Here is an 18,434-nt window from a genome sequence, read left to right as displayed (position 1 = left end):
TGGGCAGAAAAAACGTTACACACACACGCACACACAGACACATACGCACACTCCCCACCTGCATATGGGTTTCCCTGGTAGCTCAGATGGTAGTGAATCTGCCTGCAATGCTGGAGACCCTGGTTTGATTCCTGGGTCAGGAAGCCCCCCTGGAGAAAGGGATAGGCTACCCACTCCACTATTTTGGGGCTTCCCCTGGTGGGTCAGTGGAGAAGGAAATGGCAATCCACTCCAGTATTCTTGCCTGGAGAATCCCAGGGACGGAGGAGCCTGGTGGACTGCCGTCTATGGGGTCACACAGAGTCAGACACGACTGAAGCAACTTAGCAGCTGGTGGGTCAGACGGTAAAGAATCTGCCTGCAGTGTGGAGGACCTGGATTCAAACCCTGGGTTCAGAAAATCCCCTGCAGAAGGGCATGGCACCCCACTCCAGTATTCTTGCCCAGAGGATCCCCATGGACAGAGGAGCATGGCGGGCTACAGTCTATGGGGTTGCAAAGAGTCGGACACAACTGAGCAACTAAGCACAGCACATATATACCATCAGTTCAGTTCAGTTCAGTCGCTCAGTTGTGTCCGACTCTTTGCAACCCCGTGAACCGCAGCATGCCAGGCCTCCCTGTCCATCACCAACTCCCAGAGTCTACCCAAACCTATGTCCATCAAGTCAGTGATGCCATCCAACCATCTCATCCTCTGTCGTCCCCTTCTCCTCCTGCCCTCAATCTTTCCCAGCATCAGAGTCTTTTCAAATGAGTCAGCTCTTCACATCGGGTGGCCAAAGTATTGGAGCTTCAGCTTCAACATCAGAACTTCCAGTGAACACCCAGGACTGATCTCCTTTAGGATGGACTGGCTGGATCTCCTTGCAGTCCAAGGGACTCTAAAGAGTCTTTTCCAACACCACAGTTCAAAAGCATCAATTCTTCAGCACTCAGCTTTCTTTATAGTCCAACTCTCACATCCATAAACATGACCACTGGAAAAACCATAGCCTTGACTAAACGGACCTTTGTTGGCCAAGTAATGTCTCTGCTTTTTAATATGCTATCTAGGTTGGTCATAACTTCCCTTCCAAGGAATAAGTGTGTTTTAATGTCATGGCTGCAATCACCATCTGCAGTGATTTTGGAGCCCAGAAAAATAAAGTCAGCCACTGTTTCCACTGTTTCCCCATCTATTTGCCATGAGGTGATGGGACCAGATGCCATGATTTTAGTTTTCTTAATGTTGAGCTTTAAGCCAACTTTTTCACTTATATAAATATATATATGTGTGTGTGTGTGTATATATGTGTGTGTGTGTGTGTGTGTGTATATAGGCATTTCACATGATATATGACCTTAGCCATATATATAATAAATATATGTTATAATGTTTATTTTCATAACTTTTAGTATAAGTAAAATTTAAGGGAATATTTCTCTTTCTGTATACTTGAAAACTTGTAGTGAGTTGAATTAAATTGTAGTCAAATGGGTCACATTTTGAAAGATTAACCTCCTTAATTCTTATAACTTAGGTGCAGTGTTTTTAGTTTGTTTCCCTAATTTAGCATTAATAATATGAAGGCAAACAATGCCAGAATGCTTCTTTATTACTATTAACATTTTAAAATAAATACCTTAAAATATTAGTATTTATATTAAAATTGCATTTTAAGTGCATCTTCTACATTGTTTTATATTAAAACTTGGTGGCTATATTTTTTGTTTTGAGCTTAGTACAGTTAAATAAAATCTTGCAAGGGTCTTCTGTCAGAAAGGCAGCTAAATAGAAGTCCCACTTGATATAATCTTACCTGTATATAGTCAACAACAGCAAAAAAATCCTCCTTTAAAATGAAGAAAAAATTTTACCAAGATTTCATAAAACTTCAAAAGTTAAATAAAATTTTTATATGTAAGAAATTTTATTACTCACCACTTTGCAAAATTCAAATTACCAAAAAGTAAATTTTATAGATTATATACTTTCCTGCTCATTGACCATATTGGTGTTCATTGTCACCTGAGTAAAAGAAATAAAATAATTTTTAAAACAGTAATCACTTTAGGCCTCACTAATTTAGAATTTCTGATGACTAAGATACTGGACTGAAAGTATTAACTTCTTAAGGCCCTACAGCCTGTGGCCTAGATTTTGCCTAGTAAATTAAATTTGAGTACAAATTTACAAGAAAAATTAAATCTTTCAGAAACTTCTAAGTACTCGAAAATAATTGTTTGTATATCATGGATTTGTTTATTATAAATCATGCCTTCAAATCATGTTTGTTGATTAAAAGCCACTAGTAATTGAGATTTCTCCAAAAAGATCTGAACTAGTGAGGTGTGTAGTATGCAGTCAGATTTGTATCTGTTCGGTTTTTGCAGGGATGAATTTGGCCAAATATTGCTTCATGGGATTATGTTTGGAATTCTCTTTGCTCTTTTATCCCTCTTGCCTTACACTTTTAAATTGGTAAATCCTCTGATATCTGTGTTGTGTATAATCACAATGCCATGGTACACTCTGGGGGCTTCCCAGGTGGCTCAGTGGTAAAGAATCTGCATTCCAGTGCAGGAGATGTGGGTTTAATCCCTGGGTTGGGACGATCCCTGGAGTAGGAAATGGCAACTCACTCCAGTATTCTTGCCTGGAAAATCCCATGGCCAGAGGGACCTAAAAGGCCACAGTCCATAGGATTGTAAGAGTTGGACACTACTGAACAACTGAGCATGCATGCTCGGTATCTACTGAGACAAAGTGGATTTCTTTAACATGCTTCCTTTAAAAATTCAGTATTTTAATTCCACTGACTTAAGAAAATTATTGATTGTAAAATATCAGTAATGGTTACCTGAACTCAGAAATGGGTGTATTGCATTAGTAGATTTATGAGAATAATACTAAGTGTTATATTTAATTTGATAAATTTCTTTTGAAAATAGTTCCCTTATATACCATTATTTTTTATATGAATGAATACATCAGAAATTGAAAACCAAAGGATGATGATTTTGTCATAAATCTGTTTTCCAGCATTCATTTACTACATACATTGTCATCTGTTAGTTCTTTTCTTTATTTCATAATTAATTTCAAAATTCAGCATTTTTTATCTAATTTAACATTTTCATATTTTTAAAGGTCCCCAGGTGCATCCAATTTTTCAACTTTACCAAAGATCTCTCCTTCATCTCTATCAAATAATTATAACAACATCAACAACAGAAAGTAAGCACTGAATCTTAAAAACTCTTTGTTTAATTGATCACCCTATTGTGGTTGCAAAAAATCTCTTGTAACTAAAATTCAGAATAAAAAAGTCTTAATGCATTAAAATTGATTTTCTTTTAAATCACTTGTCAGTTCTTCTAAGAGTAACTTTGCAAGAAAGCAAGCAGAAGTATAAACTTCTTGATTTAATATATATACTACAATAATTTACTAAAAGAGAAATAAAGCACTTTCAGAGTTTTATATTCTAAATGCTAATTATTGACATATATAAAGTCTGTTATCATTCAAATTTTTAAGAAGAGTATGAATTTCAGATGTCATTTTAGAACTAGACATGTAATCACAGACAGCATATGGTGTTTTTTTTAAAGTGTGTATCTGTGATTCAGTTGGAAGGTACAGTCAGTAAAATTGAAAAGTGTATACAAATTCTTATTTATGAAAAAAGCAATTACTTTTTCTTAAATAGCTTGGAGAAACAATTCCTTTGCTCTACCACGAATACTCAGAATCTTGGGATAAATAAAAATTACGTGACAGTGTGTGCCTTTGAATATATTGCTATAAGAAAAATGATGAAAGTCACTTGGTATTCACAATAACATCTGACATGGATATATTGCCTTGAAAATTGACATGGTTTTATAGGAAAGGCTAAAAAGAAAACTATAATTAGTCCGGTCCATTATGGAAAGAACTTTAATCCAGAGATGATTATCATCCTTTTACTTCTTGGATGTATACATTGTCACTTCTATATTAGATTTACAGTGTTTATGTTATTAAATATTTACACTGCTTGTCCAGTTCATAAATGACATCTGATTATTCTAGAGAATTAATTCAAAAATACTTGAGACTATTTGTGAAATACTCTTTTAAAAAGCACCATTAATTGACTTTATAGGTTTAATTAATGTTCCCTTAAAATTCTTATGGAGGGTGGGGCTTGATAAAATGATTCCAATTTTAACATACATCTGGATTATAAATATATAAGAATAGCCAAAATAACTTTGGAAAGGAAAAACATTGAAAATGATTAATCCTATTAAATATCACAACCTGTTATAAAGATAGAATTCAAACAACAAAGTACTGACCCAGTAATACACCTCCAGATCAATGGAATAGAAAAGACAACTCAGAAACAGACTGTTACATACAAAAGAATTTAATGTGATCAGAAAGTATCAGTATTCTAGACTAATGGAGAATGGGCAGATTATCCAGGAAATGCTGTTAGAAAAATTAGATTGCTATTAAAAAGTATTAATTGTCAGATATATAAAAATTAAAAGGCAAATAAGTGGAGAAAATTCTTGCCAGAAATGGCAATGAAGGGCAAATATTCTTAATATAGCAAGCTTATAAAAACCAGCAAGGAATTTTTTCAGATGGCTAGAAAAGTGAGTAAATGATGTAGCTGGGCTGTAAAAATAAAAGAATTAAACATTTTAAATGTTCAAATTCACTAACTAGAGATAGGTAAATTAAAACCATTAACAACTCCATCTACTTCCCCCCACCTCCATCGCACTGGGAAAAGTTAAGTGATGATATATTTTCTTATAAGGATTCTGTTTGAGTGGTTGGAATGTTAGTCCAACTTTTCTCGAAAAGAGTTTGCTATCTGTATCAAGATTTAAAACATTTATTCCTTTATTTCAGTAGTAACAAGATATGCACACTGTAGTATAATAGCGAAATATTGAAGACACTGGATATCCAAAATTTCAATGTAGTATGTTCTCTTCTATTCAAAAATGTTTATTCTCAAGCAAAAGAGTGAAAGGAATCCTCCTATAATCTGGTTTGTATTTTACATGGTATCTTTTAATTCATTAAAAGTAATTTTCTCATACGAGATAAAATATTTGTGTTTCTGCCGATTGCAGATGGCTCCCACATTTACTGTAAAAGAATTTGGTTCCATGTATTTATAGTTATTCTATACATGTTAGTTATTCTCTACATGTATTTATAGTTATTCTTTGGAGAGAGGTTTTTTGACATTGTATTGAACAATGTTATAGACTGTATTGAACATAGACTGTATTTTGACCAGAGTAGCCATATTAGTACATGTGGTCTGGTGCTTCTATTTTTGTCTTATTTCCTTCTCATTGTAAAAATATGACAGTACAATGTGATTTCAAAACCTCTGACTGGAGAAAATATTAAAAAGGGGAATTGGGAGTGGTTTCTTAAATTTAAAACATGAATAATGATTATACTCCTATGACTAGATTATGTTTTTAGCTATTTATATTTGTGTAGACACTAAAATAGTCCTTTCATATTGGAAATTTTAATAGTAAATAGTTGCTGGTACCACTTTACTTCAAAGTAAAACTTACCTTTCTTAGGTAAGGAACAAAATTTAAACATTTATGAAATGAGTTTTTTTAACTTGAAAAAACTTGAATTAATGTTGTCATGTTTACCTAAACAATTATCTTACATAAAATTTACTTCTTGACTTTCTTTTCAACTTGTGGAAATAAGTAGCTGCTTAAGACTTCAGATGGAAATAGCATGATTTCTTTAATTAAAAGTATGTAAAATGGGTAGTAACATTGTTAAATTAAGTACATTTATGAAACTTCATGTATGTGGCTATATACTCCAGTGAAAGTGCATGTTAAAACCAATAGTTCTGACATACAAGTTTATATGGCATTTATTTACAAATTCAAGCTTTAAACTGATACATTATTAAGATACAAAATTTTCATTTTTAGAAATAAGAATATTTGTTATAGTAATAACAAAGTGTACTTGGAATTGTATAAGTTTAATAAAGATTAAGTTTTTATTAAAGACTAATATTATGAAGAATCAGATGCCTGAATATTGTTTTCCTTGTAGTTTTCTTATTAATTCATATAATATTCATTATATATGCCAAAATCTTTCTTTTCACTGCATTTTCTTCTGTCTTGCTACATTTGTTTTGCTATAATACTGCCTTTAAAAATAAATATCTTCAATGTATTTATTGTCTCAACTCATGGGTTTCCACATCAGAGCACATTCTGTTTTTCTGTTAATTCATTTAAAACTCTTTCATTTGCAATGGAAATGACTTTGTGTAAGAGATTAAGCGATGAAAAGGAACTGGAACTAACGACTGCCAGAGCTAGCTAGTGATCTGGCTTTTGACAAGTTACTTGGTGGAAGCATCATTTCATTAACTGCAAAGTAAGCATAAACTTTTAAATGTATATTCATTTAAGATGATAGATTTATAATACATAATTAATCTAATATAGTATTAAAATTCTTATTAAGATTCCTGGAAAACTCATTTATTTTTGCAAAGTAGCAAACCCTATGGGATAAGGACTAGCTTACACTTTTTAGGAAAAAATAGCAGAAGTCATCATGAAAGGTATAGAAACTGTCTTTCGGGCTTAGGTTTCCATGTTCTTTGTTTAAGTGTTTAAAGAACTGCTGGCTTTGGTATTTTCCTCAGCAGACTTTATTTGATTTAAAGAGCACAAAAGATGTGGATTTTAAGTGACCAATGAAAACAGTATTAAAATATTTTTAATTTGTTCTCATTATTATCATTGAGCATCTAGACTAGTATCTCAGTCTTTGGACAAGGTTTATTCTTATCCTGTCACTTAAACTAAAACACAGATATCCTTTAAGTATTCAGATCTTAAAAGATAAAACCAAACACTGCTTTTGCATATGAGTTTTGTATTCATTTTTCAGTAAATAGGAATCCCTGTCCCAGCAAACTCCATCCTCTTGCCACAAAGAAGAGTTGAGTTTTCAACATTTGTTTGTTATTGGGGGTAGGGAGTATCAGAATATGAATAAGCTTATAAGTGTGCTTTTAGTCTTTTCATTTGCTTGGATGTGAGTGTGGATATGGGTGTGTGTATGTGCATGAACATACATTTGGGCATACTTTCCCTCTGTATTATGTCTTCTTTTATTATAATTTTATAGCTGATATATATATATATAGCATACATATATTAAATATAACAATTATATATATATATATATTGGTTTTCAACATGTTGAAAATGTAGACCTTTGGCCTTGATTTTAAGCGCTTCTAAAAGGGAAGAAAGAAAAACACAATTCAGTTTTTCTGTTACATATCCTAGAAGTTAGAGTCAAGAATCAGTTATTAAGTTAATATATATTGAATTGTTGACAGGTGCCTTGGACTTAGTTACTGGTAATAAAAATTATAAGGCTAGTGATCTTTGAAAGATGCTTGAACCCATTTTTTTTCCTCTAACTTTAAAACAAGTAAATAGCTACAAGTCTATGAAGCACTTTTATTTATTTTAATTGGAGGCTAATTACTTTACAATATTGTATTGGTTCTGCCACACATAAACATGAATCCGCTTTGGACCCTGCTATTTTTAAGTTTAGGGTAGATTAATTTTTTAGTATGAGAGTTGATCTTTTATTTGTAATGAATACAAAAATATTAATGGTATAACATTATGTGTATAATTATTGATTGATAGGATTTTGTGTTGGGGCATGTATGTTTACTTAAGGTTTTGTTAGAACAGACAGTAGTACAGTTCATTTAAACTGTTGTAATTATAAAGTGAGAGTATAGAAGCTACAATGAAAAGTTATTTGAAATTACAAGTAAAAACTGTTTTTGAAAAAGTAATACCAGGAATAAATTATAGCCAATTGAGATTATCAGAGTTACTGATTTACCAAGTTTATTTGTGATAGTGTGTTCTTTTGTTTGTTTTTACCAAATGACCTTGATTCTTATTTAGGTTTATCCAAAGCATTCATCATAAATAGCTTATAAGGTAACCTATTAAAAATTAAGAAGCCAGATGGGGAACACATGTATACCTGTGGTGGATTCATGTTGATGTATGGCAAAACCAATACAATATTGTAATTAACCTCCAATTAAAATAAATAAATTCATTAAAAAAAAATTAAGAAGCCATTATTTTCCACAAACGAATTTTTAACTACATATAAAAAAAAGGAATCTAGCTTATTGATTTTCTTAGTTCTTTGTAAAATTACTCTGATTCTCTAAAGGTTGAATATTACATCATTTTTTAAAGATTATTATCTACTGTACTCATCATAGTACATATTATCCTGAAGTTGTATTTATCTAGTTAAATAAACTCCTTTTATCTAACAAGCTAGAAGATTCTTTCTGTAATAATAATACTGAAATGTACTTGCTTAGAATCATTTCAGTTTTGCATACCTATCATCCCAGACGTTTTTCTGCATTTGAATACTAGTTTTGCTGATCTAGCATAGAATACTATAAATAGAATCTTCAGTGCATCAGAATAGTGATGTCACAGAGGCCCTGGAAATCTGTGCTCTTACCTGTAACTAAAGCACAAGTCTTCCTATTTCTCTTGTTCCCATTCTATTACAATAGCAATATGTAAAATGGACATAAATGAGGTGATTTATTGCTGCGGGTGGTGTTTAAAATCTGAATTTTTCAAATTTGTTGGAGCAGTGAAGAACAGAGCAAGCTGTGAAGCTGCTCCAGTTAATTAAGGGTAGAAAGATATAATGTGGTTTGTATTGGTTGATGTGGTATATGATACAGTGATTTTGTTGATTGAATGAGGAGTTAATTAAGGGGATTGTTGTGATTTGGGTTCATGTTAGAAGTACCTCAGTTAAGTACTTTATAAAAAAATTAATAACTGACCACCTATCTCAAATAGGACCCTGTTCATTATAACTGTATGATGATAATTGTGCATTATGAAAAATATTTTTTGTTTTTTCTTCCAGTGTGAAAAACTCAAATTATTGTCTCCCATCATATACCGCTTATAAGAACTATGATTATTCAGAACCTGGAAGAAACAATGAACAACCAGGCCTCTGTGGCCTAAGTAATTTGGGAAATACGTGTTTCATGAACTCAGCTTTTCAGGTAGGTCTTTCCAAACAAAGTGAAACTCCTGTGCTTTATGGAAATCATTAATACAGGAGGAATAGAGTTGGGTTTTACATGTCAGAACTTGAATATTATATAATATGTTTGAAGAGCTTTTGTTTTCATGGAAGCTTGAAGAATGCACATTTGTTTCATTCTGATGCTGGTAGTAGAATACCTTATGCTTCTCAGTTAGGTGGCATGTGATTGATTATCACATAGTAGATTAAATATAAATTCATGGGAAAATATAATTCCAATCAGAAAACCTAGGGTCTCTGAGAAGAAAAAAAAAACTAGTGAGATCTCTCCTTTACGTGAAGTCTCTTGTTTTTTAAGACATGGGTGGAAATCTCAGAAAATGCTTTTTATGGTCACCAGTGTTCTCTAAAAAAAAAAAAAAAAAAAAAAATTATTTTTAAATCTTTTTTTTTACCTTAATGTGAAATTAAGATTTTAAAAAATAAAATTTAATGAAATTTTGTATATGCATTTTAAAAAATCACTTTCCCTTAATGCTCTTTCAATTTGGGGATATAAGAGATCACTGCCCTTTTTTCCCCTTTGTCTGTTCCATAGAGCTTCCTTTTTCTTCCTATTGTCTGTACCTTCTTCCAACTTTACTTGTGAAATACTGATATCTTTGATTTAGAAGTAACAAGATCTATATATACTTGAATATCACTGTCACTATGCATAAAATTATAGCCGGTTATTTTATTTCCCTTTTAAAATAAAATTTTGTGTTTCAAAGAGCCCAAGATAATGGTATACTATTTTGATATTTGAATTTTACCTACATTTGTCAAGTCTTTTTTTCCCCCAATTATGAATTTTATTTCTAAATCTACAGTATTCTGTTCTCTATTCAGATTTAAATACTGAATTGCCTATGCCCAGGAGGCACCCTCCAAAGATACAGATTAAACACAAATGTAGATTGAAAAGGACATACTTGTAAATCTTTTTGACTATCTGAAAAAAGTATAGGACTCTTCTTCATTCAAAATTCTAAATAATTTATACATTCTCATTAATCCACTTGTTTCCTAAATTAACCATTGTCTTTATAGCATTCTTGAAAAATTAGAATTTAGCCATCATAACTCTTGACTAGGAGTTGACAATTTTTTTAAGACACACACTAGGGTGTGTAAAATTGATAAATTCCAGATATCTTGGTTTAAAGGTGAGCCAGTCAGTAAATTGTCTGCTCAAGCAGATATTGTGTAGGTTTAATAAACTTTTCCTTTAAACCTACTTTGATGATTAATACTGCTTATACTTTAATGTGAATCACTTTATCCAAAATTTTTTTCTAGGATCCTAGCACTAGTTAGACAATTTAATTTTAAAATATTTTGTCTTTATTTTTCGGAAGAAGAGAAAGGTAACTCATCTGAAAAGAACAAGCCAAAACTATTGTTATCCTGACAGTTTAATTTAGATAATACAGTGCATGGCTGCTGAGCTTTCTGAGATAGGGACAGGGCAGACATTGTCATTTTGTTTCTGTATCTGTTGGACTACTCTACCTAATCACTGAAAAATCATATTTAGCGCCATCTCTGGAAAATGTTTTATATATATAAACAGTGGTTATATCAGTATCAGAAAACCCTTTCTCATATCGCCAGTCACATTAATTTTTATACAACTGCTTATCCTTGCATTACCAAAATTATTTTCATTCTGGAGGCTTGATATCTTGAGGTCTTTTGGGTTTTGTTTTTAACATTCTAGTATGGAAAACCAATCTTGGTGATTTTTCATAAGGATTAAGAATAGGACTTTTGTAAAAATTGTAGTTGCATAAGCATAAAAAATTTCAGTCCATTAGAACAAGAATTAGTGTTCATGCTAATGCCAGAGAGTCTTTGGCTTACATTCAAACTAAATTTCTTCTAAGGCAATATTACATTCTCATTTCCTGTGCCTTTGTTATAGTCTATTTAGTGTTATCCCCATATGGTTAACTCAGTTTCTCAAAAATGAATATTAAAATGAAATCTACTAATCAACTATGTTGAGCTAGATTTGGCATTTGTTGAACTTCCCTTGTGTATATTTAAGGTAAAAACTTCATTTTACTACTTTATTCTTCTGTTGAAAGCAGTTTTATTACAATAAACTGGTATACCTAATGCTGACTTCTCTTTAATATATTTCACTTTTTGTTTCATTTCAGCTGAGATACAGATGTGAGGATGAGGTTTGTTAGGGTGATAGTTTGTAATTTTCTGATAATCATAAAAGAGAAATTTTTCATGAAAATTTCAGCAAAGTATTTTAAATAACTACTAGCATTAAAATAAAACTTTCCAAGTTGGGGAAGAGAAAAAATTAGTTTTAATTTTTGCTGCTTTTGAATTTTAATCCACATGCAGAATTCGAAAAGCTAGTACTTCAGTTTTATTTTCTTAAAGCATCTATAATTTTTAATTGCTTTAGATGTCAGCTTTGAAGTAGAAAATTCACCATTTAAGTTTCCTTGTAACTTCTGTGAAATGAGATAGTTCATTAACTTCAATAAATATTATAAAATAAATTTTCTACTGATAATTTGAATTGTAATATAATCTCTTATTAATTCAGTAATTCTAAAAGATATGAGTGAACATTAGTACATCAGGCAGTATAATTGTTGACAATATCTTTAAAAACATGGGTGCAAAAGCATTGCAATTTTTTTGTGTGAGCATAGGTTATGCTTAACCCATCAGTAGCCTTGAGATAATGAAATTGATCATTTGTGATTAAAAACTAAGCAGCACAAATTTGAGTGTTATTTAATATTATCTTTGTTATTATTCAGTTTAAAAATGCTGGTACTCAAGATTTTCTCTGATTTAATGATATGGATAAGTGTTAAATTTTTCTGATGAGTATAGTACTGCCATATAGTTTGTTTATCTAGTTAATATTTGCTAGATGTCAAACATGTGAGATACATTTAGACATATGTCCTGACCTATTAAGATGATAGCCTTGATATTGTAATTTTCAGATGTTTTGCTTTTTAACGTGAAAATCTTTTTTGAATTATTACCGTGAAAACTTTAATTGTCTCCTCAGCAATTAAATAGATACAGTGAAGTTGCTTTGGTTGGTTGAAGTACCCAGAGTGCTGTCTGCTTTTCTTCTATTTAATGGCCCCAGGAGCATGCTCATGGAATCCTAGGACTCTAAGGAGTAGTTTAACATCTCTCCTGCTAATTAGCTGTGCTACCCTGTATAAGTTATTTCTCCAACTTATTTTTCTCCTCAGGTGAGGAAAATAATATCAATAGTCCCCTTATCTTAGGAGTTTTATGGGGATTGAGTTGATGAATATAAAGTTCTTAGGATAGTGACTGGCACATCATAAATGAATAGGCATTACGTTGATATTTTATCTTTTTTTTTATTGAAGGAGTTAAGCAGAGTGACCGGAGAAGGCAATGGCAACCCACTCCAGTACTCTTGCCTGGAGAACCCCATGGACGGAGGAGCCTTGCGGGCTACAGTCCATGGGGTCACTAAGAGTCGGACACGACTGAGCGACTTCACTTTCACTTTTCACTTTCATGCACTGGAGAAGGAAATGGCAACCCACTCCAGTGTTCTTGCCTGGAGAGTCCCAGGGACGGAGGAGCCTGTTGGGCTGCCGTCTATGGGGTCGCATAGAGTCAGACACAACTGAAGCGACTTAGCAGCAGCAGCAGCAGCAGCAAGTAGAGTGACTGTGGGAAAATTCTACCATCCATAGTCCCTGTGTTTATTTTTTCTCCTTTCCTACAAGTCTTATTCCGCTTTGCCTGGACCTAGCGAATGAAGGAAAAATTGAATGTACTTTTAACTTTTTTGTTGTTGTTGTTTAGTGTTATTTCAATAACGATATTTATCATCTCCATTTCTGAGCTTTGTTAACTTAGCTCTCCTAGGCATACTGACTAAGCAGGGGATATAACAGCATAGAACTTTTCATGAATAATCAGTCTGCAGGAAATTTAAAGTTCTTGAGTTCAAGCAATCTCTGGCTTCAGCCTCCTCAGTAGTTATGATTATAGGCATACATCACTGTGTTCCAGTAGCAAAATGAGTTAGCAAAGTAGTTTTTCAGTGCCCTTAATATACTACTCCATTGAGAAAATGTCTGGTTTTTTAAATTTGCATTTTTTGAGGTAATTTTAATTAGCATTAGTTGAGTAGATTTCAGGAGCACTCCAACCCTTGTCTTTTTCATTGTCAAGGCGTAGGATGCTCATGATTGGCTTCCTGGAAGAAGCAACTCTTCAGATGGATTTGAAGCAAGGGAGTGATATGGTCTTTTCCACTGGAAAGCAGCATGGCGTAAGATGGTTGTTTTCAAACTCTTTACTTGAAAGTAATAGGGCTTCTTTAAAATAGACACTAAGAAGTCATTGAAAAAAAGAGATGATAAGGACCTATTTTTTATCCTTTGTCATAAATGTCAGTTGAAATTTCAAATGTTTTTAAAGTCAGCTTTTTCCTATGGTCTGTTGGGTTAGGTAAAAAGTTATTCTGTAAATTCCAAAGAATGTTGAAAGTTTTCAAAGAATATAGAAAGTTGAAAAGTCTTTTTTTTTAAGATGTAATTAAAGAGAATGAGTAATATTACACAGAAATAACATTCTTTTAAGAAACTGGATTCTCATATAATGCAAAACTGTGAAAAAGTCACTACTAAAGCTATTATTTCTGTGTTGGAGTACTTCATAGCTTTGAACAGAACTAAGTATAATGCTTTTCTATACCTACCTCGAGCTTTCTTTTGCATTTATTGGAAGAAATTTTTGGAAACACAGTTTAACATGAAACTTTCTAATTTTTATTCAAATTAACCAAACTTTTGATTCAATAAATGAACATAGTTTCTTTCAATCACAAAAACGAAACACCTAACCACAGAAACAAGAATTTTTTTTAAATAGTTTAGGATTTTGAAGAAAATGATAACTTCAGATAAACTGAGAGTGTGGCTGATGAAAAATTCAAATACTATTCTTATGGCAGATTTTTACCCAAGCAATTAATTAAACTCAATATATTTGAGCTCCTTCCATACTGTGTACCTAAAATTACATGGCAGACTAGCATCATAAATATGGTTTAATCGTCTTGTCAAATGGCAACTCAATCAGATCTTTCCATTTTGATAAAGGTAAAGAAATGGAAACAACCTTACTTAGAACCATTCACTTTCTTATCACAGATGCCAGTGTTTTTACTTCTCCCTTGTTTGAACTAGGGAAAGGGAGACATATTTCTTCCCTTTAGAAAAAGTAAGGGGACTGGGAAAAGAGAACCTTAATGTCAGGCAGATTATTAGGGGAAAGAGTATATATATAGCATAATTCTGTAAGTATTTAGTTTTCATAACTGGGGCAGAAGCAGTATCTCTGATCGAATGCCTTGTACCTGTGTAAGTTGGCTAATGGTGATTTCTGATCATGAAAATATGCCTTTCATAACCAGTGATCTTACTTGTCTGTTCTTCACATTCTTCCAAATTAATATACACATTTCTCTATGATTAATGCTTCTGTTTCTGTTAATATAAATTTTCTTATGTTTTGTCAGTCCCTAATTCTAGAATACGAAATGACATGAGTACAGATTACAAGGAGTTGTAGATAATATTATTTCAAGGAGTTGTAGATAATAACATCCGATTTTAATACAGAATTGTTTTACATTACACTCACGAGGTAGAATTACTTGGAGTGCTAACATATAGCAGCAGTTATTAATATAATCAGACTGAATTATCTTGTACTGATTTTAATAATTATTCAAAGTACTTGTAATTGGAAACATAAGAAATGTCAGTCTTTATAATGGTAACTACTAAAACTTGCCCCATTTTAGTAGTTACCAAAGTACCCTTCTTTGCATAGTAAAGAAGCAAGAAAACAAAAAATGGTTTCAGATTTATTTGTATTACCTAAACAATCAAAAACAGTTCATTTCCTTGACGTGAAAAACTTTTTCCAAAATACTTTTTTTTCCTTTATTAAAAATATGCATGTCACTCAACACATTATGATTGGAATGTTCTGAAGTATATCAGGTTTATGTTCTAAATTTTATAAATTGGTATTATTAGTCACTGGAAAAAATAAGCTATTGGACAGATAGAGCCTTAGAAAGCAGAAGGCCATGCTAAATATATCTTAAAGGCTTTTTATCTTTTGCCTGTTTGTCCTAATGTATGTATTTAAATTCTAGTCAGTTAATGTTATGCTGTTTTAATTACAAGAAGCCCTCTCTATTTGATTTTTTTTTTTTTTTCTACTGTCACACTTAAGATCATCTTTCCATTTCAGTTTGTGAGTAAGAATAGTTTGTGGTAATTCATGTTACCAGTGATCAACTTCATTAGTGTTTTTTCTTTGCCAATAATGGATGCTTGCTGCTGCTGCTGCTAAGTCGCTTCAGTCGTGTCCGACTCTATGTGACCCCATAGACGGCAGCCCAACAGGCTCCCCCGTCCCTGGGATTCTCCAGGCAAGAACACTGGAGTGGGTTGCCATTTCCTTCTCCAGTACCTGGTGGGCTACACTCCATGGGGTCACAAAGAGTCAGACACAACTGAAGTGACTTAGCACATCCATTCATTTACTCAGCAAATATTCACCAAAGGCTCACTAAGTGCCTTTCACTCTGGGAGACATTGACTATGCTGTGGTGAACAAAAGAGTACTATTTCCATGAATTGTAGTCTAGTAGACGGAGAAGGCAGTGGCACCCCACTCCAGTACTCTTGCCTGGAAAATCCCATGAACGGAGGAGCCTGGTGGGCTGCAGTCCGTGGGGTCGCTGGGAGTCGGATACGACAGAGCGACTTCACTTTCACTTTTCACTTTCATGCATTGGAGAAGGAAATGGCAACCCACTCCAGTGTTCTTGCCTGGAGAATCCCAGGGACGGGGGAGCCTGATGGGCTGCCGTCTATGGGGTCGCACAGAGTCAGACACTACTGAAGTGACTTAGCAGCAGCAGCAGCAGAGGAAAGTGATCATCGCTTAGTCATGTTTGACTCTATGATCCCATGGACTGTAGCCCACCAGGCTCCTCTATCCATGGAATCCTCTAGGCAGTAGTAGTACTGGAGTGGGTAGCCATTTCCTTCTCCAGGAGATCTTCCCAACCCAGGGATCAAATTCAGGTCTTCTGCATTGCAGTCAGATTCTTTACTGTCTGAGCCACTAGGGAAGCCCTAGTCTAGTAGAGTATAAACATTAAATTGTGAGCATGATAAGCATCATAAAGAGAAAAAATCATGGAAGGTACAATGAGTATAACAAGAGCTGGGAGAGCATCTGATTTATACTGGATGTCATGCTCCCCAGAAATAATGTTTGAACGGTGACCAAAGAATAATTGTTAGGCAGGTGAGAATTGAAGCCAGACAGAGCAACAGCATGTGCAAAGCTCCTAAGGCAGGCAAGCTTGAGGAGCCAAAGATGAGTAACCCGTAGGATAATATTTAAAATGGGGGTGGTGGTGATAAAAATGAGTTCAAAGAAATAGGCAAAGACCAGATCATGTAGGGGGAATTTGGATTTCAATGCATTACAAAGGCATTAAAGGTTCCAGGCAGCTATCATCTCATCTAGTTTACTGCAGTTATCTTTTAACTGATTTCTCTGCTTATACCCTTAGCCCTTATGATTCATCCTCAAAAATGAACTTTCAGAGAGATCATTTTAAACTTAAAATAGGGCCTTTCCTGGTGGTCCAATGGCTAGGATGCCATGCCCCCAATGCATGGGGCCTGGGATCAATCTCTGTTCAGGGAACTATCCCACATGCTACAACTAAGACCCAGCACGGCCAAATAAATAGGTTTGTGGTGGTTCTTTTTTTAATTAAAACATTTCCTGTTACTCCTTGTTCATATCACTGAATGCCTTCTAATTTCACTAAGCAAAAGCTACAGTTCTTAAAAGAGACTATAAGGCCCTGCGTGATCTGGCTCCTGCTATCTTATTTTCTACCACTTTCCTCCATGCTCACTCTGCTCCCTCCTCACTTAGCCCCCTCACGTATTCCACAAATGTTCCTGCCTTGGGGTCTCTATACTTATATGAGTCAGATGTTCCCCTCCTCGCTCTATATATAGTGGTAATTGCCCTTACCATTGCATGACCACCTGATACTTGGGCACTCGTGCTCTCTCTCTCTCTCTATATATATATGTACACATATGTATATATATGAGTTTTTTTGTCTGTTTGCCTCTCCCTACTTCCAATTCATGCTCCATGAGCATGGGAACTTTGTTTTAGTCACTGCTATAGCCCTGCTACCTCAAACAGTGTCTGGCATGTAGCCAGCATTCAAATTAATGAAAAGTAAAGGAAATCACAAGTGTGTGTCTGGCTTCTGGCTTGTACATCATAATGATGACATAATGATAACAATGGGAGGAGAGACACAGGGGAGGTGGGTTTGGAGTAAGGAGAAGATTATGAGTTAATTTTAGGCTTATGCAGTTTGTCATGCCCATGAAACATCCAAGTTGATACATCATAGACAGATGGATGTTCTAAGAGTATGGAATACAGACACAGGCTTAGACTGGAAATAAAAATGTGGCTGTTTGTAGTTGGTTTTAAAATCAGGGAAATGATTACATCTGTAAAGAGAGGGCATCTGTAAAAAAGAGATTCCAGGACTAAACTAAGATTTACAGTTTAACATGTGAGTGGAGGAAAGATACTACTGTTGCAACAAGAGAATAGAAGGGGATTATGGATTCAAGTAGTTTCTTGATTTTGTGATGACTTCCAAAAGAATGAGACCATATTATAAGCTAAGAATACAAGAACAAGATTGCTCAGCAATACTGAGATCTCATTTGAGATTGAAGACCATCAATTTAGAATGATATAAATTTCTTCACTTAAAATTCTAACAGTGTTTAGCTACATAATGCATAAAATAGATGGCTGGGTTCATACAATAAGACAATTGAGTTCATCTCGAGTTGAAAAAAAAATAGGGGTCAAAGAAATTAAGAGCAGCTAGGCTAGTCTTCTTGTTTTGGGTGGCTAATGTATTTAGCTAATCCAATAAACATACATGAGACTTACTCTGTGCCAAGCATTGTTCTAGACATTGGTAATACAGAGTTGAATAGACATTGGTAATACAGAGTTGAAAAAGACAGTGCCTGTCTTCTAGAATTTCATTGTGTAGTGAATAAGATAAACATGTAAATAAAGAAGGTATAATATGTGATATAGAAAGCATGATAGCCAACTGTTT

General features: G+C 33.7%; 1 protein-coding gene across 10 annotated transcripts in view; it reads left to right on the top strand.

Moving 5' to 3' along the window:
* USP15 (ubiquitin specific peptidase 15) overlaps positions 1 to 18,434 on the top strand; it is a 127,435-nt gene that overhangs the window by 76,682 nt on the left and 32,319 nt on the right. For 5 of the 10 annotated variants that reach the window (XR_011566615.1, XR_011566616.1, XM_070789363.1 and 2 more), the window contains 2 exons: positions 3,134 to 3,220; positions 9,011 to 9,155. Coding sequence is in view for 8 of the 10 variants with exons in the window: in XM_070789363.1 (XP_070645464.1) it covers positions 3,134 to 3,220; positions 9,011 to 9,155 (232 nt within the window). In the remaining 2 variants the exon portion in view is untranslated. The other 5 variants (XM_070789369.1, XM_070789370.1, XM_070789366.1 and 2 more) reach the window with 5 other exon arrangements.

This window comes from Bos indicus, chromosome 5 (genome assembly GCF_029378745.1).
Source record: "Bos indicus isolate NIAB-ARS_2022 breed Sahiwal x Tharparkar chromosome 5, NIAB-ARS_B.indTharparkar_mat_pri_1.0, whole genome shotgun sequence".
Lineage (NCBI taxonomy): Eukaryota > Metazoa > Chordata > Mammalia > Artiodactyla > Bovidae > Bos > Bos indicus.
The sequence above is the reverse complement of the archived record's forward strand: the minus strand, read 5'-3'. Positions and strand labels throughout refer to the sequence as shown.